The sequence below is a fragment of the Coenobita brevimanus genome, chromosome 22, assembly GCF_032717465.1.
Source record: "Coenobita brevimanus isolate Jiangsu-jjx chromosome 22, ASM3271746v2, whole genome shotgun sequence".
In the NCBI taxonomy this organism is placed as follows: domain Eukaryota; kingdom Metazoa; phylum Arthropoda; class Malacostraca; order Decapoda; family Coenobitidae; genus Coenobita; species Coenobita brevimanus.
The window spans coordinates 43133406-43156414 of NC_136975.1; the positions used below are offsets into that span (position 1 = coordinate 43133406).

The 23009-nt window shown below is 39.9% G+C and overlaps 2 protein-coding genes across 6 annotated transcripts in view; one reads left to right on the forward strand and one right to left on the reverse strand.

Annotated features, from left to right (window-relative positions):
* Positions 1-22190, forward strand: CSN5 (COP9 signalosome subunit 5). 5 transcript variants are annotated; one of them, XR_013895995.1, is made up of 8 exons: positions 1-222; positions 2442-2526; positions 5939-6088; positions 6994-7188; positions 7582-7779; positions 11149-11428; positions 15659-16143; positions 17960-18050. XR_013895995.1 is itself a non-coding variant. In XM_080266925.1 (7 exons), the coding sequence occupies exons 1-6, from the start codon at positions 8-10 to the stop codon at positions 11425-11427; spliced, it is 1122 nt and encodes a 373-aa protein (XP_080123051.1). In that variant the 5' UTR covers positions 1-7; the 3' UTR covers position 11428; positions 21665-22190. The 5 variants fall into 5 exon arrangements, 4 of the variants coding, with proteins under 4 accessions (XP_080123051.1, XP_080123053.1, XP_080123052.1 ...); XM_080266925.1 differs by lacking the exons at positions 15659-16143; positions 17960-18050 and adding an exon at positions 21665-22190; XM_080266927.1 differs by lacking the exons at positions 15659-16143; positions 17960-18050 and adding an exon at positions 16250-16798.
* Positions 19708-23009, reverse strand: part of LOC145392487 (uncharacterized) — an 80204-nt gene continuing 76902 nt past the window's right edge. Inside the window, exon 9 of the mRNA XM_080266881.1 lies at positions 19708-22815. Coding sequence (XP_080123007.1) covers positions 22533-22815 — 283 coding nt within the window. The 3' untranslated portion in view covers positions 19708-22532. The remainder of the gene's footprint in view (positions 22816-23009) is intronic.

The window sequence follows — 23009 nt, forward strand, 5'->3', positions numbered from 1 at the left end:
CATCAGAATGGCATCATCTAGCACTGGTGAAGGCAGCAGTAGTAGTGGTGGTGGTGGTGGTGGTGGTGGTGGTAGCAGCACACCCATGACTCAGTCACAAATTGCACAGCGCACGTGGGAAATGGCAAACAACATGGAAGCAGTGAATTCAGCTGATGAGATTTATCAGTATGACTGCAAGCAGCAGCAGGATATTCTGCAAGCCAAGCCATGGGAGAAGGAGTAAGTTGTGTATAGTTACTTGCAACATTGTACTGGACTGAACAGTAGTGACCTATAGTATTATTGTACTTGTGCCATAAACCCACAGATTACTAGTGAAGATAGGAGAAAAAGTGAGCAGCTGGAGAGAACACTTTAAGGAATTGTTGAACATAGAGGATGGAAGTAATGCAAGTATGAGTGGCTGGGGAATGGCTGGGAGGAGGAGGGAGGTGAGAAGACAGGAAGAAATCAGTAGGATAGAAGTTGTGGAAGCAATGAAGAAAGTTAAATCAGGGAAAGCCCCAGGAATTGATGGAGTGTGTGGTGAAATGCTGAAGCATGGGGGAGAGATAGTAGTAGAATGGATGTGGAAAATGTGCAGATTGGCCTGGGAGGAAGGTAGAGTTCTGGAGGATTGGAAGTCAGGTATAATTATTCCCTTGTACAAAGGAAAAGGGGAAAAAGAAGTGTGTGGTAATCATAGGGGCATTTGTCTTCTTAGTATAATAGGAAAAGTGTATGGTAGGATACTTATTGACAGAGTTAGAGAAAGAACAGAGAAATTAGTTGGAGAAGAACAGGGAGGCTTTAGGAAGGGAAGAGGTTGTGTAGATCAGATATTCATTCTTAGATCTTTAGTGGAAAAGTTTCTAGAGAAGGGAAAGAAGTTGTATGCAGCTTTCATGGATTTGGAGGAAGCATATGACAGGGTGGATAGACAAGGATTGTGGAAATTGTTAAGAATATATGGAGTAGATGGGAATGCTGTGAAGAGCATGTACGATGGTGCGAAGGCTGCAGTGCGTGTGGATGGTGAACTAAGTGAATTTTTCTCTTTGAAAGTTGGGTTGAAACAGGGATGTGTCATGTCTCCATGGTTGTTCAATCTGTACATGGATGGGGTAATAAAAGAGGTACAAGGTAGGGTAGTGGATGTTGGAGTGGCCCTGGTGAGAGAGGATAGTGTTTGGAAACTCCCTGTACTGTTGTTTGCAGATGATACTGTGTTGTTGAGTGAAGACGAAGGGGAGCTGCAAGGCTTGGTGGATGAGTTTGGGAGAGTGTGTAAGAACTGGAATCTAAAGGTGAATGTAGGGAAGAGTAAAGTGATGGTCTTTGAGAGAGGTGAAGTCAGTGAATGTACAGCGAGGTTGGATGGTGAGGAATTGGAAAATGTAAGTACGTTTAAGTACTTGGGTAGTGTAATGAGTAAGAATGGAGGTTTGGAAGGTGAAGTGCTTGAAAGGGTACAGCAGGGAAGAAAGGTTGCTAGTTCTTTGAAAGCAGTGATAAGAAACAGGGAAGTGAGCATGGAAGTGAAAAAGTTACTACATGACAGTATTGTGATACCAACTCTAACGTATGGAAGTGAAGCTTGGACGTCGTTGGAAGGACACAAGTCAAGAGTGAGAGCAGTGGAAATGAGTTATTTAAGAGGAGCCTGTGGAGTCACATGGAGAGACAGGCTGACGAATGAGGATATAAAGGAGCATTGTTGTGTGGATGTGGATGTGATAGGAAGCGTTATGAGGAACACACTGAGGTGGTTTGGTCATGTGGAGAGGCTGGAGGGTGAAAGACTGATGAAGAGAGTGTATGTGAGTGAGGTGGAGGGGGGAAGAGGGAGGGGGATGCCGAGGATGAGATGGAGGGATGGGGTGGAGAGGTATATGAGAGAGGGGGGTGTGAGTTGGGAGCAGGGCAGTGAAATGGCAGGGGACAGGGCGACTTGGAGACGATTTGTTTGTGGCCACCCCAAACGGGATTGAGGTGTCTGGCGATAGGTAGATAGATAGATGTCACCTCAGATTACTTTTGATTGATAGACCAGTGACATGGGAAAAGTGTCATGGTGTTTGAGCCATAGTACAGCATATAGAGTAAAGAAGACTAAATATTACCAACCACCGAGCACACATTGCTTCACCATGCTTACCTCATGTGATCGTTATGAGTATAAATATTAAGGCAGTGTAGCTTAAAATGTACTCCAGATTAGGCATATCTGTACTACAGGTGCTACAGGCTATGTAAACATTGACCTTACGGTATATCTTATGAAAGTGCTGGATATGGGTAGAGGGAGCTTGCTGTACAATTATGAGTTCATAATTTAATTGGTTGTACAGTATTCATGTAAGAACAGATCTAGTGATGTGGCCAAAATTAGTGAAAAATAATAAGCTACTTGCCATTACAGTACAATTTCATTACTAATTCCCTTTAATCTCTTCCAGCCCACACTTCTTTCGACAGATCAAGATATCTGCTTTAGCTCTCTTAAAGATGGTGATGCATGCTCGTTCAGGTGGTACCCTGGAGGTAGGTTACACGTGACTGTTGTCAATTAGAATATAAATACTAGCTGTATGTAGCAGTATCAAATTGTATGAAGCATTGTATACCAGCCAGCACCATAGCACCTGGAAATTGTGCTTGCCAAATAGTACAGTATGGCCTTAGCCACCAATGAATATATTTTGCTGAATCTGTCTACCTTATCTGGTTGCAGCTGTGTTAAAGTTGTTATTTACATCCAGCATCAGCGTAACTCCTAAAAGATGGGTGTCTGCATATGCTATACGAGGGTACGAGGGCCAAAAAGATGGGTGTCCACATATGCGGTCATGCCATTTTTCAAACTAGCGTGGACATTGAGGTGGCTCCCATGTTCTGTGGAGGAGTAGGATGACAACAGCAAACCCCCACCACCACTCCTGCACCATATTGCACCCCCATATCCCATGACTCAGTCTTTGTCCGTCATTGTGACAGTGAAGATGTCGCATTCTCACTCATCTTCTCCCACCGCTTGGCCCCTGATGATTCATGTGGATCTGGCCCATCCACATCCACATCGATCAAGATCATTCCTAGGGGCCGTCCAAAGCTGCTTGGTGATGAATCTATTGACACTGTGAATCCATACACCATTGCTGGCTGGAGTATCACACTCTTGAGAATTATTGACAATGACAGTAGTGTACAGTGATGTGACAATGACATGAAGTAGTGTAATAATAACATATTTTTATATGTACATATATATTGGAAACATATTTCTCTCCATAAGTGCCTCCATGTAATAAATGCATTGCAGTAACAGTGATGCACAGTCATGTACTGTGATGTGACAGTGACTTGAAATAGTGTTAGTAATAGTATATTTTTGTATGTACATGTATATTGGAAACACTCTGTAAGTGCCTTTGTGTAACAGATGCAGTATATTGCGGTAACATTCATGCTACAGTGACTTGATGTTTTATATTATCATCTTTTATTATTATAATATGGAGTGTCCAGTGTATTTGAAAAGTGTTATAAAATTGTTTTGCAAATATATTTCACTGCAAGTGTGTGGTATGAGTGCTGCACTACCAATACAGTGAAATACTGTATAACTACTGCAGTATCACACAGTGAATGTTTATTGCATATGCAGTGTTGAATAGTAATTATGTGAAAATCAGAGTGTGGTAAGATCCGGGTAGTGGTCATGGGAGTGAAAAACAGTGAGTTTAGTCCACCTCTTTCTAAAATCAGTGTCCAGCCAGTGAAAGTTCATGTATTCTTCAACACCATCTCAAGTATGACCTGAAGGTATGTGCTTTCCAATGGTACAGTACCTCATTTTGTACTCTAGCATTACTCATTATGTTTTCATAAAGATTTAAATTTTTTTTCACATTTGGCCGATTATGCCTGTCCTGAGCGTATGGCATGCCATTCTGATGCCTGTCTGTTAGGGATTAAAAGCAAGAAAATGCATCCTGCAGTTATCATGTATATTCATTATTGTTGATAACCCCAGTCTGGCCAAGCACATCTATCAACCACAGGCAAGCAACTGCCTCTGCAGGTCCATCCCGTGCAGTGTAACTACTGTATACAGTGTTATTACTGTTGTGATAAAGAATTTGATGAGACTGGAGAACTGTCAGAGGATCAAGTTGGCTGGATTAGTTATGTGTGAAGCTACATATGACAAGGGTGTGGCACTGCTTTTTTCATCTTGTTAGTCAGTGGATTGATTCTCCCTGATGGGTGTATGTGAAGAGCATCTGTAAATGTGCAGCTGGTTATGTATATAAGATGGGGCAAGGATTTTGAGGGCTAGAATGATGTATGAATGATTGTCTTACCCATGCCACTAGGTATGCTATCATATGTTTCTCTCTCTCTCTCTCTCTAATATACTGCCTCATCCCATTCTTAGGTAAGGGGGGAGGGGAAGGACAGGATGATGAGAGCAGTGGAAATGGAACTAAGGAATTTGGTTGGGTTGCATGGAGTGGAGAGGATGAGAAGCAGTGACTTATGATAGATGTGGCATGAGGAAGTCTGTTGATAAAGATCACTCCCTAAACCGGAGCATTTGGTTGTCCCACGCTTCCTAAGGTGCAGAAAAATTGCTGACGGAATTTTAATGCCTTCACCCTCAGTACAGTAAAAGTCCAATATTTCGTCATCCAAATCCCCGGCAAATCTGACATTTCGGCAGTTTTGAGAAATAGTCCCATTTACGAAAATCTCCGATCATTCGGCAGATTCTCCGATTTTTGTTGTCAGTCTTGAAATTCTCCATGAGGCTCGCCAGCTAGCTACCCGCCTTTACCCGCCTTAGTGAGTGAGATAGTGAAAGTGATGGAACGAGTCTACCACTGCCATGAAGCTCAGAGGCTAGCTCTTTCTCCTATAGCATAAAGAGAGGACAAACATGTAGTGAGTCTAGCATGGGAAAGAGAATCTGTTTCGCCATTCTTCCGCCATTCTTCCGAGTTGTTGCCATGCTGCTGCCGACTTCTCTTGATTCTTCTGTGTGCTTTGTGAACTTCGTACCGAAATACCTCTGAAATTACTATTCGAGTGTGCTGTAAGCACCGCAACATCAGACAGGAGCTTTGTAACACCTGAGTGGACCAGCCGTGTGTTGTGAACAGTATAAACATCTTCTGCGTGCTTTGAAAATGGCCTCCACGTGTGGAAAGTTAACTGGTGTTAGCAAGAAGCGTACACATAAGATGTTGACTATTGCTCGGAAAATTGAGCTGTTGAAAAAATTAGAGGCTGGCATGAGTAGGAAACAGATTATGGACGAGTTTAACGTAAGCTCCTCTGCTCCCTCCTCTCCATCACCAACAGCAGTCTCTGAACCTCAAGCTCTACTGCCGCAGCAACAGGGAGAAGAGTCCTTAGAGCCTGTTGCAGGACCCTCTACTGCTGGGGACTTCTTCCAGCAGTAGCAGACTCCAATCAACCCCTTCTATTGTACATATGTAAATAAGGAACCTACTATAAGTTTAGGTAAGTGCATGTGAACTTGTAGGCCTACTGTACCATTACATTTATATACAGTATGTTCACTAATTTCTTTATTTTTCATATTCATGTATAGTACTGTATTCATTACAGTATTGTACAGTATCAAACAGTATACAGTACTCTCTCCAAACACATTTGTAATGATGTGAGTAATGATGATAGTGTTCACCGAAACATTTAAGGTACTGAGTGGGTAGGGTTTTCGATAATTCGGCAATTTTGATATTTCGGCACTTGCCTGGTCCCATAGATGCCGAAAATTCGGACTTCTACTGTATGAAGGATACCTTGTTTATACTGGGCATATGAGTTTGTGTAATATACAGTCATTATTTCTTAGGATTAGTCATAATGTAGGTAAGATTTAGGTTTTTATCTGTTTGTACATACATTCACAACTTGTGCACAGGTGATGGGTCTGATGCTGGGTAAGGTTGATGGACCAACAATGATTGTGATGGACTCTTTTGCACTGCCTGTGGAGGGAACAGAAACTCGTGTTAATGCCCAGGCTCAAGCGTATGAGTATATGACTGCATATGTGGAGGCTGCCAAGCAGGTACTGTTATATTAATTTTGTATTTGTCATTACTTTCTTGTATTTCTGATGATTTTTTGCCAGGTGGTTTTAAGAGTGGAAATCCAAGGGATGGTTAGGATTTAATACTCACATAATGTTGCTGAGGGTGACTGGTCTCTCTTGCTTTAGATGTCTGGACTGAATAACCTAGCACTCCTGTACTCCTGATGGAGTAGTAAAGGGTATGATGGTGGATGAGACTTTGTTTACATTACAGTCCTTTCAGAACTTCTGCAGTTATGAAGTCTTTTGCTTCAGCAATTGTGTATTATTTTGGCTGACATCCATCCATCCATCCGCCATCCAATCCTACATTGCCCCATGAGGAGCGTAGGAGCCCGGAGCTAGGCAGTTGGTCCTGACATTTAAGATGAGAGGGACCAGCCTCACTCATCCCTGAGTGGCATTACGTGAGCAGTAAACCCCAACCACCCCTTGGATATAACCCTTCACAGGCTCAATCCGACTGGAGCATAATAATTACCCACTAAACCACCAGGTGCCAAAATTTGGTTATATGGTTACCACCCAGCATAGTAAATGGTTTCCTAGTGTACAGGAAACCATTTGGCTTGTCACTCAGTGTAGAGTCACCCAAATAGGCAATTTACATTTGTAGAACCACAAGTGATCTCAGGCCACTAACCCAGCTACTTATTTTTCAGATTTTCAGTTAAAAACATTGATTCTGTGCTTTGACTACAACTTCATATTAAGCAGTAATTTTTCCATCAGTACATGTAATGCTATCCACTTGTAAACTGATGATTCCACCTTTCACTTTTCCAACATATTTTTGCAACATCTATCACAGCTTTCACTGCAAAACTTCATTTCTGACCTTTGCCGTCAAATTTTGATGTTTAAAAATGCCTTTATTTTAGGTTGGCCGTCAGGAGAATGTGATTGGATGGTACCACAGTCACCCTGGATATGGATGCTGGCTTTCTGGAATAGATGTTTCCACCCAGATGCTCAACCAGAACTATCAAGAGCCATTTGTTGCAATTGTCATTGATCCAATCCGCACTATTAGCTCTGGCAAAGTCAATATTGGAGCATTCAGGACCTATCCAAAAGTATGATGATCGAATTGGGTTAAGTACATAATGCTTTAAAGAAATGTTTATTAAGTGATATAGTACTAGTCAGGCTTGGGTGTGTGTTGTAAGAGCTTGGGTGTGACTAAATGAGGCAGGAGTAAGTGGAGGAAGCCAAGAACAACCTCATTTGTTCTGGCATAAGGAAATGGTAATTCCATTACCTAATGCTATGTTGCAGCCAGTCTTATTGCTACTGTGACACAGAAAGGGAAATTGTACATTTGACTTCCTCTTTATTTTGTGTCATGAAAGATAACAATAAGTTGGCTCTAGATCTCCTACTCTGCATCAGCATAGGAAAGAGAGCCAGGATAATAATGTTTCTAATGTGTATACATAGTTGATAAATTACCTTTTGAAAATTTTCAGGGCTACAAGCCTCCTGATGAGGGTCCTTCAGAGTACCAGACAATTCCCCTTAACAAAATTGAAGACTTTGGTGTTCACTGCAAGCAGTACTACTCACTAGATATATCTTACTTTAAATCATCACTTGACAAAAAACTCTTGGATTCACTGTGGAATAAGTACTGGGTCAATACCCTCAGCTCTTCATCTCTCATCACGGTAAGTTAGATATTCTGGTATGTTGAGAATTCATATTGGTATATTGGAAAAATGTGGTACTGTAGCTGGAACACCCACTGTATCTACACACTTATGTAGTAATGCCTACAGGTCACACTACACCAAGTGACAAGCTAGATGGTTGCTTGTATACTGTACTAAGGAAGTGTTTACTACATGTAGATGGTTAAAACCATTGTAACCAGTCCTGGGCAGGAGAGAAAGGATATTTCCCCCCATATCCCTTATGTGCTTAGTAAGTCCGTAGAATTAGTAAACATAAATTATTATGAACATTATCAAAGAATGACTGTGGATAGAGTACTGGAGAGCTACTGAAAGTGAGATTGAGTGTTCTTGTGGATAAAAGCTGCCATACAAACTGGTGAAGAAAAGCATGGAACAGTATGAACGGAAGTGACAGAGTAGTATCAGAGGAGTACAAGGTGGAGTAGGAGTGACATGTAAGGACAAAGGAACCTGGAAACTGTTTCAGACACATTCATCCCATTAGTGGTACCTTGATGGAATCAGATCAGCCTAGATGAAGTTTAGTGTATTTTTGCAGTTTTCCACCTCACAGAAAAAAAAAAAAAAAAAAGCAGTTACATTGAGCTCTGGAATAGAACCTGGATTCCAGGAGCTTGAATGGTTTGTAAATAAGTGTGGTCCATATCACTGGGCATGCTGTTTGATAGCTTTCCCTCTTACATGCTTTCCTTGTTTTCTGGACCCCACTTCACCCCATCTTTAAGTGTGAAAAGAAAAAAGCCAGGGTAATGGTGATGTAGCATTTTATTTATAAAATGTGGTAGGTGGGGGCACTCACCATCCACTCACTCAATGTAGTGCTGCTCTCGGGTGGCTGCCCTGTCCTCTCGTCCATCCTTCTTTCCTTCCATCTTCTTCTATCTTTCTTTCCTTCATTCTTTCCTCGTACTTCTGCCTACGGGTGACTTTACATTCCCTCTTCTGTCTTTCATTCCTTCATTCTTTCCTCTTTCTTCTGCCTATGGGTGACTCTACACTGAGTGACAAGGCAAAAGGTTTCCTGTACACCAGGAAACTATCTACTACGCTGGGTGGTAACCATATAACCAAATTTTGGCGCCTGGTGGTTTAGTGGGTAATTATTGTGCTCCAATCGGATTGAGCCGGTGAAGGTTCATATCCAAGGGGTGGTTGGGGTTTATTGCTCATGTAATGCCACTCAGGGATGAGTGAGGTTGGTCACTCTCATCTTAAATGTCTGGACCAACTACTTAGCCCCGGGCTTCTACGCTCCTCATGGGGCAACGTAGGATTGGATGATGGATGGATAGATTATTATATTATATTATTTTATATGGTAGGTGGTGGTGGCCATCTGCTGCTTAAACCTCAATGTAGTGCTATCTATAGGTGAATGTAGTTTGATTGACAGGCCAAATGGTTTCCTGGAATCCAAGAAACCATTTACAGTACTGTGGTGGGTGGTAAACTTAGAGCCCCATATTCCCTGCAAACCTAGACAAAAGGGAGGGGGTGGTGATGGGGATTGGTCCCCCACCTTCTGTTTTTACTCATTGGCAAGGGTATGGAAAGCCTTCCTTACTCCATCCAGACATGTGAGAAGATGTCAGGATGATGATGATTCATCATCATCCAGACCTCCTTTCCCACCGAAGGGGAGGGTGAGGAGTAGCAATGTCCAAACAGCCAAAGTTTGCCAATGGGCCACATTTCCATTCACTCATCATTCAAGCCTCCGGAATCCTGGTACTATCTGATATGCCAGAATCATTCTCCACATTCTGTAGCTTCACATAAACGTATCCGATAGAGTCAATCCGGACGCTGTCACATTAAAAGGGGATGCCCCATCCCTGCTCATGTACTTCTCAGAACATTCATCCAGCCAAGTCAGTCTCTTGTCAGTCCCCTAGCCTCACCAACTTCCATACCTCTCTTCCTCACACACACATCCACCATATCCCTCCACCTTCTCCTCTGCTTACCTCGCCTGCTCCCTTCTTCAGATTCGTTCAGATATACCTTTTTCATCATACTACTATTATCCATTCTCTCCACATGACCATATCATCTCAGTACACTCTCTTTAATTCTGGTGCCCATAGACTTCGTCACTCCACATCATTCATGGATCACATTATTTCATATCCTGTCCACTCTCTGTACTCCACATACTGTACGTTCCTCAGCAGTCCCATCTCCACTGCTCTCACTCTTGACTTTTCATTTTCTTGCCACACCATAGTCTCTCATCCATATGTTAAAGTTGGCATTAACACTCCTCCATGTAAGCCTCGTGCAGCTGCAACATTCAAGCCTCCGTGTCTTATCAAGGGCTTCATAGCACCAGCAAAGTACATTCCTTGTTTCACTATACTTTCCACATCTTTTGCACATTATGCTCTCTTTTCTGTCACTGTACCCAAGTATTTGAATTCTCTCACCAATTCCAATCTCTCTACATTCACTGTAACATCGCATTGGAGGTCACCTTCTCTCTTGATTACCATCACTTTACTCTTTTCTGTATTTACTTTCAAGGCACAACCTTCATAGATATCAGCAAAACTCTGCACTAGTCTACCAAATTTTTGTCCAGTATTTACAAGTAATACTGCATTATCAGCATACAACAAATTTGAAGATATTCCATCCATCACCATTCATTACCAGTGCAATCCCTTTCCGTACTCGTGTTTTTACTTCTCTCATCACACATCCATATATATATTGAACAACTATGGGGACATAACCTAACCTTGTCGCATACCTACACTGATTGTGGACCATTCACTTAGATGCCCATCTGCCCTTACTCATGCCTTGCTACCATCATAAAAACTCTTGACGGCACCTAGCAACTTACCATCTACACCCTACATGCGCAGAATCTTCCACAGTCCCTCTCTGTCTACTTTGTCATATGCTTTTATTCAGTAGTAATAGTAGTAATTTATTTATTTTGATTATATTTTTTCTCATTGCCATATTTTTTTAGTAGCCCCTTGTACTAGGAGGTGGACATGGAAGATTTTCTTTTGGCCTGAAGTTGAACCAGTTGCTAAAACTGGCAAGTAACTCCCTAACAGTCACTGGAACTACTGGGAAATAGATTGGCAGTTTGTAATAAAACTTACAATAGTGTGAGAGTCCAACCTGAATGATGAATGTGTGGTTAGTTACCAAGCCAGTAGCCTCATATCACTCTTGTGACAGTACATCATGTTTGATGGCATCCAGTTACTTACTGCTTGGCATTCATAATTATCATCATCATCATTAGGATCCCAACCCATATAACATCAATATCAGAACTACTTTTTGCATGAACTAACAAACTGATTTGTAATCCAACAGAATGCAGAGTATATGACCCGTCAGATTTTTGATCTGAGTGACAAGCTTGAAAACTCAGAAACTGCACTGGGCCGTGCTGGCCTTTTTGGACTTGACCCTCAAGAGAAGAAAACTGAGGACAAGTTGAGTCGGGTGACACGGGACTCGTGCAAAACAACCATGGAAGCACTGCATGGACTTATGGCTCAGGTTGTGAAAGACAGACTTTTCAATCAGATTCCTCAAACACAGTCACAAGGGCCAGAGCCAGGACAGACAACATCACAAGCTCAGGCTTAAGGTAAATGAATTTAAGAAAGTGTAAGAATTAGCCTAAAACAAAATACTTCTCCTTGGAATGTAGGTCATAAGGCTGTTCTGCATATTTAATCCCAGATGATGGTTCAGCATGTAGGAAGAAGCCTAGAACTTTTAAGTTGTTAGGTGGTGAGTAGATGGATGTATGGCCCATTTCACAGACCACTAAAAGTGATAATATTTAAGCTAGCATGTATTTCAGAAGTTCACTCATTTAAAAGATTGGGCAAAAAGGAAGGCAAGGTGAAATAACTTATAAGGTTGAAGTAGTGCATCAGCAAGCATATGACAAAGTTTCTGATATTATTAGAGTCATTTCTTGATATGAGACAATAATAGTTTGATTACAATTAGTTAGGCAGCAGCAGTTAATTCACTGAATTAGTAATGATACAGTTTCTTTACTCCATCACTCTGAAAGGTCTTTCCCAAGCTGAATATAATTTTCATGCAAAAGCAAGAATTTAAAATGTATCATTATGGTGAAGGAGTTATTGCATTTTTCCTCCCCTTCACTAAAGGAGGTCTTTCCTAAGCTGTTTAAAATCCTCTAGACAAAGCAAGGGTAAAGTAAATGTCATTATTGCCCTGAAAGGGTTATCGTATACAGTATAGCTACCACATATTTGCAGTTATTCAAGTGATTATTGTACCAAGATGTTATTTGTTTACCATTACTGTAAAAAAAAAAAAAAAAAAAAAAAAATCATTAAAATTCCATTGTTACCCAGAAAACTGATTTGCCAGTTCACCTGGCTAAAGTTCAGAACTAATTGTAAAGAGAATTTTGTGACATTTTCAAGAATACATTCCCATGATAAAAGAACTGCCTTTCTTGAACTGGCTTTGGTCAGACACCATAAACCTACTACACTTTCTTCTTTAATACCAGATGCTGTCCTATATACTGTATATGAAAAGAAAAATAACCATTGCTTATATGAAGAAGTAAAAAATAACCATTGCTTAGTTTTACAATATTTATGTTCATATATATAATATATATGTATACACAGTAAACCCTTGATATAACAAACCCTTTTATAGCAAACTTTGGATATAACGACCCACCATTTCCAGAGCAAACTTCCGCCGAATATAGCGATCTTTGTTCCCTGTATCCAGTGGAAGTTCGCTCCCTGGCATGGTAAGTGTTCTATAACAGTACAACATTACATTATAGGCATTGTATTTTATGTACAACTTCATACAGGATGGTATTTACTGTTCATGTACTGTATATATAAACCATTGAATACTCCATGTGAAACTTCATAGAGTAAGTTGTGGTTGCGCACGTAGGACCGAATGACTCCACGGATGTACCGACCTTGGGTTGGTAATCCCTCGGTTAATAACGACCTTCAGGTATAGCAAACTTTCAGATATAACAACCCACCCCTCCCCCCAATTAGTTCATTATATCAAGGGTTTACTGTATACTGTATATAAATACAGGATATATATATATATATATATATATATATATATATATATATATATACAGTGTGTGTGTGTGTGTGTGTGTATGTATGTATATGAGGCGAATAGTCAAATAAGATGAATGTGCCAAATCAGTCACTTGAGATAAGGTGTTATAAAATTGTTTCGTTGTAATTCATTAACCAGTAGCCCGATTTCAGTAAACTATGTCTCAAATAATAGAGCTGGTAAAATACTTCAAGACACATAAGAATAAAATACAAAATATATATCAGGCCATAATGCTGTTCGTACTTTTCATAGTACCTCTGTGAGAAAAAAAAAACATAATTTGAAAATAACCATGTGGTAGGTGGGGACACTCACTATCAACTTGTTCTGTGTTTTGCTGCATTGGGTGTCTGCCCTCTCCTCTCTTCCATCCTTCCTCTTTTGTCTTGCTTTCATTCACTCTTTCCTTTTTCTTCTGCCGATGGGTGACTTTACACTCCCTCTTCTGTCTTTCTTTCCTTCATTCTTTCATCTTCCTTCTGCCACTGAGTGACAAGCCAAATGGTTTCTTCTACACCAGGAAACCATTTACTACACTGGGTGGTAACCATGTAACCAAATTATTGCGGCTGGTGGTTTAGTGGATAATTAAGGTACTCCAGTTGGATTGAGCCTGTGTAGATTTATATCCAAAGGGGTGGTTGGGGTTTATTGCTCATGTATTGCCACTCAGGGATGAGTGACGCTGATCACTCTCATCTTAAATGTCAGGACCAACTTGCCTAGCCCTGGGTCCCTACGCTCTTCATGGGGTGACATAGGATTGGGTGATGGATGGGTGAAAATAACCACAAAAATTAAAAGAAGGACAGTCACCAACCCGTGTACAGTAGTGCTGCATGTATTTAAGTGCTGTGGGGGGTGTGAGGCTTAACAATAGACCAGTATATCTTTGGTCTGGTGCCTTTCATTCATCACTAACTTGTTTCAGATTAAGACCAGTGCCTTGCTTGTCAGTTTCCACTGACCCAGTTACAGTAACTTTCTTGAGTACTGTACAGAACAAACTGTACAATTACCTAAACTGTGAATGCTGAGGAATGATTGACAAACATCATAAGTTACATTGGCATACTGAACACCAATAACTAATCGTACGTTACTTGCGTGATTTATGGTATTTGACTCAAGGTCACTTCACAGCAACACTTTTCACATGACTGGGAATGTAGCCTAACTGTTCTGTCTTGTTATAATCACTCATTGCCCAAAAAGCTGTACACAGATCACTCACTTCATCATTGCCCAAGTTGTTGAAGCAGCTACACTTACAAGGAGGACCATTTTTGCTAGCTGGTACTTTTTTGTGCTATAACTCACGTATGCTTCCTCAGCATTTCGTTTTTTCTTAGCAACTGCATTTTTCCAAGAAGATAGATCACATTTTTGCTTCTGTGTATGCTCAGGGACCTCCTGGTCATCAACATTATGTAAGTCACTCATGTTGCAATGTAAATCACTGTAAATCTGAGGTGAAAATAATGTAATAAACCAAAATCACATCTGTGTGGCCTACATTGTAAACTGAACTGGGAAGGGCTGGATTTAGCCACACCCACCAGCTGACACACCCACAAAACATGGCTGCTGATTGACTGTGAGAGTGACGTTATCATGAGACCCACCGCTCATTGGCAGCCCGAAGTGCTAGCTGGATGTTCGTCTTTCATCCACTGCAACTTTCCTCGGAGAGACACAGGCCATGTGTACCAACCTGCAGCATGCTGGGACAAGAATCTGCCTTGTTGTACTGTACAGGACTTTCAACCATGTTGTAAAGACGAACATGCCATGAATACGTTTCCACTGGATAGAAAAATGGTGGACAAGTGTGGTGTGACCTAAATCTCAATTTTAGATATTTGGCACGTTCGTTGTTATTCAACTAAATGCCTCATATATATATTAATATATATATTCTACAGTATTTATTGAATTTTGTTCAGTATCAAAGCAAATTGTGTTCAGGAAGTTCTCACTGTGAATGATGGATATGATACATGTAACTAAACTTCTGTTATGGTGCCTGGTGGTTTAGTAAGTAAGGTGCTCCAATCGGATTGAACCAGTGCAGGTTTATATCTAAGAGGTGGTTGGGGTTTATTGCTCACATAATGCCACACAGGGATGAGTGAAGCTGGACACTCTCATCTTAAATGTCAGGACCAACTTACCTAGGCCCAGGCTCCTACGCTGCTCATGAGGCAGCATAGGATTGGATGATGGATGGATGACCTATGGTGGTACTACTCTAAACTGGTGGCTAGGGTGGGGCGCGAACCTCTGTACAGTGTTGCTATATTTCCCAAACCCATGATGTGGAATGGCTGTTATATACTGTATGTAATAGGCATCACAAATAAGATAAACACATATGAATACAATGTTAACATGTGTATTATAATACATGAAAGAACTGTAAACTTACTATGCATAAAATATTTATACGGCAATACAGAAACATGGCATACATATTTTACAGTGTTGCTAAAAAAATGTAGTCACTTTTATTGGCTTTTATTATATTTCTTGGGTGGGTAATAATGTCACAATTATATATGATATAAGATAATGTGCAGGAATATAAGTAAAAACATGCCAATTTCTTAGTAAAAGAAAAATAATACATTAAACCCTCGTGAGCAGCAACACTCTCACAGACCCAGTCTGACCCAGCCTGAGCTTCCTCGTATCACTTTCCTTTGTGTCCTTGACTCAGACAGGATGGCAGCCCAGGCAGCCCACTCCCCGCATCTACATAGTCAAGCTAAAGAAATTGTCTTCAACATAAGGCAGTATTTTCAGAAGAAGGAGAATGGAGGAAGGGAGGGAAGGAAGGAAGGAGGGAGAGAGTGATTGAATGAAAACAAATCATGGTGCCGTAACAACGAGGTCATCTGGCGCCATATGTGAAGCAGTAATAAATATTTTTCAATATAATTAGATATAATAAAAACAAAATAAAGAAATGAAAGCATAAATTTATAAGTCGCTCATAAATGAAAAAAAAAATCCCTAGAGTGACGCACATCTCCCCCCAGGAGAGAAAGAGAGAGAGAAAGGGAAGGCAGGCCAGGGGCAGTGTTGAGTGCATTGTCAGGCTGAGGGAAAGATGGAGGAAAGGAGGGAAGGTAGGAGGGAAAGAATGATTGAATGAAAACAAATCATGACGCCACAGCAGCGAGGTCATCTGGCGACTTACCGGTATGTAAAAAATAATGTTTTTAAATAAAATTAGTTATAATAAAAGCAAAATAAATGAAAACATAAGTTTATAACAGTCACTTATAAAAGAAACAAAATTCCCCAGGGTGATACACATCCCCCCCCCCCCCGGGGAGAGAGAGAGAGGCGTCGCGGGTATGGAAAACGTGGCAACGCTGTACAGAGGTTCGCGCCCCACCCTAGCTGCCAGTTTAGAGTAGTACCACCATAGTTTTCTCATATAGCTGGTGCTGTAAACTAAGGGAATAAGAAGATAAGCTGGAGTAGTAGTAATGATAATTTTTGTGTTGTTTGCTGTAGACTTATCACAATAAAAAATGTCTGAAGATGAATCATATAATGAGAATGTACTGTACCCTGTACTGTACTTTTGCTTTGTGTGTCTTGGGTCATGGTTTTACCTGATTATTTCCCCATAAATGGTGAAGGATGGATTATCTCAAATCTCTTGTGTGTGCAGACAATGCTGTACTGCTTGATAATGTTAAACAAGCACTCGCTATATTGATACAGAGTTTTGTTAATGCCTGAGCATCATGCATTGATGGTTGTTGAGTCTGATGTTCTAGACAAAATTCAGAATAAAGCCATTAGAATCATTAACAACCCTGCCATTACATATAAACTACCTCCCCTGCAAGTAAGAAGGAATGTTGCCTCCCTTGCATTATTTTAGATATTTTTTTGGCAAATGCTCAGACGAAGTTGCGTCCATGGTGCCACCTCTCCATGCCTTCTCTCGTGCTACACGGGCATCTGGTAGCGCTCATGACTGGAATGTCACTCATCCATATTGCAGAACTTCTGCCTATCCAAATTCTTTCATTCCCCGAACTGCATCTCTCTGGAACTCGCTTCCCCAGAGTTGTTTTCCTCCAAATTTCAACCCACAACTGTTCAAGTCTGTTACAGATATTTTATGAACAGAGGACACCAGTAACCTGGTGTATGGATTATTTTTTTTTTTTTTTTTTACCCATTTGTTTTTCCTTCATTCTGTTATTTATTAAAAAAAAAAAAAAAAAAAAAAAAAAAAAATGAGACAAACTGGTGAGAGTTTATGTACCTGGGTGTAATGATAGAAAAGAGGGATAAATGTGCAGAGACGTGGAGAATGACAGGGAAGAAAGGTGTCTGGTATTATGACAACATTTGATGACAAAGGTATGAGTGTAGCAGCTGCAAGCAGCATAGAGTTTTAGTGCCGACGACATCTGGATGTGAGACTTTCGTATTGCATGAAGAGTCAAGTAATAGAAGAGAGGACATGGGGTTATTGAGCAATGTGTTGTATTGGGTGTGGAATGCAAGTAAGTTAAGAAATAATGCAATTCATGTATGATGTATGATGTGAAGTCTGTAGACAAGAGTTGGAGAGCATGCTTAGATGGTATGGTCGTATGGAGAGAATAAACATAAATAGGGTGGTGTATAGGGTATACTGTATGTGAGTGAATTAGAAAGTGGGAGGCATAGTAGGCCAAGAAGGTGAGTAGATAGTAAAGAGGTTACCTCTCAAAGGAATGGCTGCCTGGTGAGGGTTATCTCCTGTTGACTGGTTCCCCAACAGACTTACAAAACTGGTGTCAGTGTACATGCATGTCTTTTTGTATTCCATGTTCCCCCTTGATATATCAGTTTTAAAGTGGTTAAGGCCATAGGACTCATTGATCTATTTTTGTCCAAAGTGGGGAAGATTAAATATGAAGTTGTGCTGAGATTATCTGAAGAATCTTTATTATAAATCTTGTTAAGTTTTATTAAAGCATCATACAATCTTTTACTGCTCCACCAGAAACATAGGAGCCCAGGCCCAGGATACTCAGTCCTGACATTTAAGACAAGGGTGACCAGCCTCCCTTTCACTTGCATGAGTGGTATTATTGTGGGTAGTAAGCTCCAACCATCATCACAAGGAAACCTTTGTGGGTTCCATGCAGTTGGAATGCCTCCGACAAAACCATCAGGCACCATTTGGTTATATGGTTGCCACCCAGGGGAGTAAATGGTTTCTTGGGTTAGTTATATTTAATGAAGTAAAAACCATAAAACGTCAATTATATATATATATATATATATATATATATATATACAGGTAAGCCCTGAATTCACGCGAGGGTTAGGTTCCCAGATCCTTCACGTATATGTTCTGCCCTTGTGTGCACATAATTACGCATGTCTATACGTATATTACATCTGAATAATACTGTTTATGCACTACATACACCTTATAAACTAGCATAAAGTATTAAAAAGAACAAAAATGTAAGAAATTTAAAACTGAAACCTGACAAGCACAGGCGTAGGTGGAGACACTTCAGCAGTCTGGTGCACTAGCCCTCACTGCCTCCCGTATGCTACATTCTGCCTTCTTTATTGTATGAACAGTTGACTCATTCACCCCAAACATGCGGTTCCAAAACAATTCACAGGCGTAGGTGGAGACACTTTAGCACAGTCAGGTGTACAAGCCCTCACTATCTCCCGTATGCTACGTTCTCCTTCTTTATTGTATGAACAGTTGACTCACCCCAAACATACGGTTCTGAGACAATTCACCATCAAGTCAATTCACCGTCAAAACATGGACAATTACCCATCATTCTATTAATATACTTATTATTGATTAATTAATACTTTGATAACTAATTTTCAGGGGGATTTTATAACTCATTTAAGTAAAAAACTAGTGTACTGTACTTGCTAAATAAACTGGTATGTAAATAAATGACGGGGAATCGTCCTGACGGAGAATTGTCGCCGGCATTCCACCCTGTTTCTCCAACACTTTAGCTTTGTCAGTGACACCACTTTACCAGCCCGCTTTGGTGTGTTACCACATGCATCACTAGCACTACGCTTAGGCCCCATGTTGGCAGACAAGGCAAGCAATCACTGGAAGGCAGAAAAATAAGCCACAAATAATGATTCTCGATCTCGAGTCACCCACGATTCGACCGTCGGATTCAAACGGACTGTGTGGTGCGTGGTAGTGTAGACCGACCTCCCAGGCTCCCACACACACACACACACACATATATGTATGCATACGGGCAGCAGGTAGGCATTTTTTATATTTTATTTATTTCTCTTGTATATTGAAATTACTTATTTGAATACTATAATTTTGTTTTAATTATTGTACGAAAAATTCGTGGATAACCGAAATCGCGTGAATTAAGGGCTTATCTGTGTGTATATATATATATATATATATATATATATATATATATATATATATATATATATATATATATTCCAGTAAAAGTACTTTAATCTGACCACCAGTTATCTAAAAATCCCAGCACTCTTTTTTGAGGCTGCAGATAATTTTAAGTGCAATAACAAATTTAAGTGTTTTGAGTGAAAATTAAGTGAATTATAGTACATTACTGTTGAGTGAACTGAGTGAAAACTAAGTGAATCAAGTGGATTTTTTTCTCTGGGCTTTATCTATGGATTTATCTGGCTTGGACTTACTCTTGACTTGGATGTACCTACCTGCAACCATTCAGCTACACTTCTATCCATTTTGGGTGAATAAAACAATAACCCATATCATTTTAAGCATTTATTTGATGATCATGTACAAATTTCAGAAGTTCCCCCACCAATAGTTCGAAAGACCCTCAGTCCCCTGCCATTTGGATTACATAGCTCTCTCTCTCTCTCTCTGTAAATCATTCTAAATACTTGAACAGTATATGGAAACATGACATTGTTTTTAATAATGTGCATTACTTGCATGAGCAATCAGTATACTGTTTTTCCACACAAACACTCAAAATGTATAACCATTTACAAAGATTACAAATACAGCCGTATACTCAAATATCATTAGTTATGACCATTATAAAGCTGATTTGTTACCTTAGTAATGTAGTTATTCATATTTTGCTATTCAGTCACAAATTATAGCAAGAGTATGATACATTCCTGCTGCTGTGAAGTTTATATTCACTGCCTCCCAAAACCTGGGAAATAAGTGTGCTCAGAGCACTAGTGCTTTAACAAACTGTAGGTAAGCATTACCTCATCACCACATATATATATATATATATATATATATATATATATGTGTGTGTGTGTGTGGCAAAATAGGATTACATCCTAAATCAGAAAACTGTGATTACTGAATGCAATAATCTTGTATGCTGCGTTCTTATAGTAGAGAATCAAATGTTTTGGCAAACTTAGTGCTGTATATAAAAGCTTCAAAACTGAGCACTACCACAACAATTTTACCCCAATTTGCTTCTCACTGAAACAAGTACTCTTGAGTGGCAGTGTGAAAAAATCTGTACAAGTCAAACAAACCTAAGCGGGTGTAAACATGTGAGAAAACAATAACATACAGTAATCTTATACCATCATACCCACTTACATATCCTACAGAGGGGTTCATATGTGCGTGGGTTATGAATTGCACAGTGCAGCACTAAAATGCTCAACACCAGCTGATTGTGGTGATCTAGTGTCAGAAGAACCAGGCAAAGTAACAGTCATGTGCTGCACGCACAGAATTGAATCAAAGATGTGGCCGGAAGTATTTCTATCATGTAATGCCACCAAGGGTGTAGGTAGCCCCTTAAAGCATTCTGATGCATTTAGTGTCAAATCTGTGCTGCTACACAGACTTCAAATACTATGCTTGCAGTGTTTTTATCTTTTTTCAATATCTCTTTCTGTTGTGTATGCTGAGAAAGGTTAAAACCTGAAACGTGCATTGAATTTAAGCTTCAAATTCATTCATCTTTGTCTTGAAACTTCAATCCTTTTTTAAATACACTGTGAAAATATATTACTCTGATCTGCTGCAGCCTAGCCTTGGACCTTGCACGGTGCAATGGTTACTGTAAGTCTAACAGTTACCATTTTATTTTGCCATGAAACATTTGCCATGATTAGGTGATTTTAGATAGGGCAATCTGGGGGACACTTAACCTGGCCAAAAACCCTGGTTATATGATTACCACCCAGCATAGTAAATGGTTTCCTGGGCACAGGAAACCATTTGGTTTGTCACTGAGTATAGAGATCATAATGCATCCCTACATTGAGTGAGTGGAAGATGAGCACCCCCATTTTATAATTTCATATTTAGCAGAGTTGGCATGAACTGTCTACAATTAAGTAGTGATATCTTATGTGAGTGAAAAATAATAAACTGGATAAAATATAATGATTATAAGGATACATAACCATTCATTTGAAATGAAAATCTAACAACATGAAATATTCCTTGTACACCTGTACATACCCTGTACTTGATCAAGACAAAGACGAATGTACAGTATTGTTAATCAATAATATTTTACCAAACTAATACAATTTTGAACCTATATAGTCCATTATCTAATACATGCTACACTTTTCAAATACTAGGTAGGTACTATACTCAGTTTTTATTATTGAGGTGAAGATGCACTTGACAGGTTGGTGATGTTGACTGAATGCAACATGTCCGAATAACATTTACTAACCCAAATTTCTCCCCCAGATATGTGCTGTCAATTAATAATGCTGATGAGATAAGAGCTTATGAAGTAATGCTGCATTGAGCCAATCATCGCCAACCTGTCAAGAGCATCTTCCCCACGATATTGAGTTTGTCATACTGAGTCCTAAACTTGTAGTGCATAGCTACCAGTTACGATGCTGCAGTAATTTTTCCTTGTTCTTGTATAGGCTATGCAGGTATGAAACTATTTTCTGTACAAGTGGGAATACCTAACAATATAATTTCTTAACTGTGACAACTTCTGTATCAATCTTTACCACTATACTTTGTGCCTTTTAATTTCTGTTCTTGGCTATGAAAGTCTAACCTGGAGCCCCTCCAACTGTCTGTTATTTTTTAAACCAAGCAATATTACTTAAAATACAATGAAATGCCTCCCACTTGTGCAAAAACATTTTGTCCATGTTTATTGAACTTACGTTGTTAAATATACCAGTAAGTCAATACTTGCATTACCACATCATGAATTTAATCCAGCATAACACTACGTGGGTTCTTAGTTCAATGAAAGTAAAATAAAAATTTTGACTACTACTCTAAACTTGTATTTTGCATTATATATATAATACTTATCGCTATAGATTATGGCTACCTCTGAAAATAGAATCTGAATTTCATGGCATGGAAACAATAGTACTACAGCAAGAGCAGTGGCAGTGTTGACTAGAACCGCAGCACTAACATCAGGCTGTATATTGCTGCTCCGCCACTCACTCCTGCACCAAGTGACTTTACCAATATCAGCTAAGTATTACTGAAGATTTTAAAAATCTAACTCTTTCTTCTTAACTGTCTGAGAATATGGAATACTGTACTGCCAGGGCAAAGAAAGAGCAATCCAGAGGAATTAAGCATTTGTTGTAGTAGTTGTGATGTGAGAGGTGTTCGGAAGAGTAGATCCAGCTTCTGCACAGGTAGCTGGCCTATTTGATGCTGATGACTGTGTCTCATCTGAGAGGGAGGATGTGGCACCTTCACACACAGGCAAGAGAGAGGGAGCAGTGGTAGCTTCAAACACCTCAGCAGTTGTCTCCCCTTGTTCCCCCGTCACCTCTAACTGCCTGTACAGAGCTGCCATGGCCACATCATATGAGGGTGGAGGCTCCGGGAACATGCCAGACAACTTCTTCCTGCATATCACAATATAGTGTCATAAATCACATGCAACCATTTTTTACATTCATTTCTTCTACCAAACTCACAGTACAAAAAGAATGCTTACAAAAACTTCACAGTTACCTGGAAAGCTAAGTTGCCAGTTTGCCCTAATTCACGCAAAACCTGAATGGAAAAAAGTTGTATTCTGGAACACACAATGAGGGCT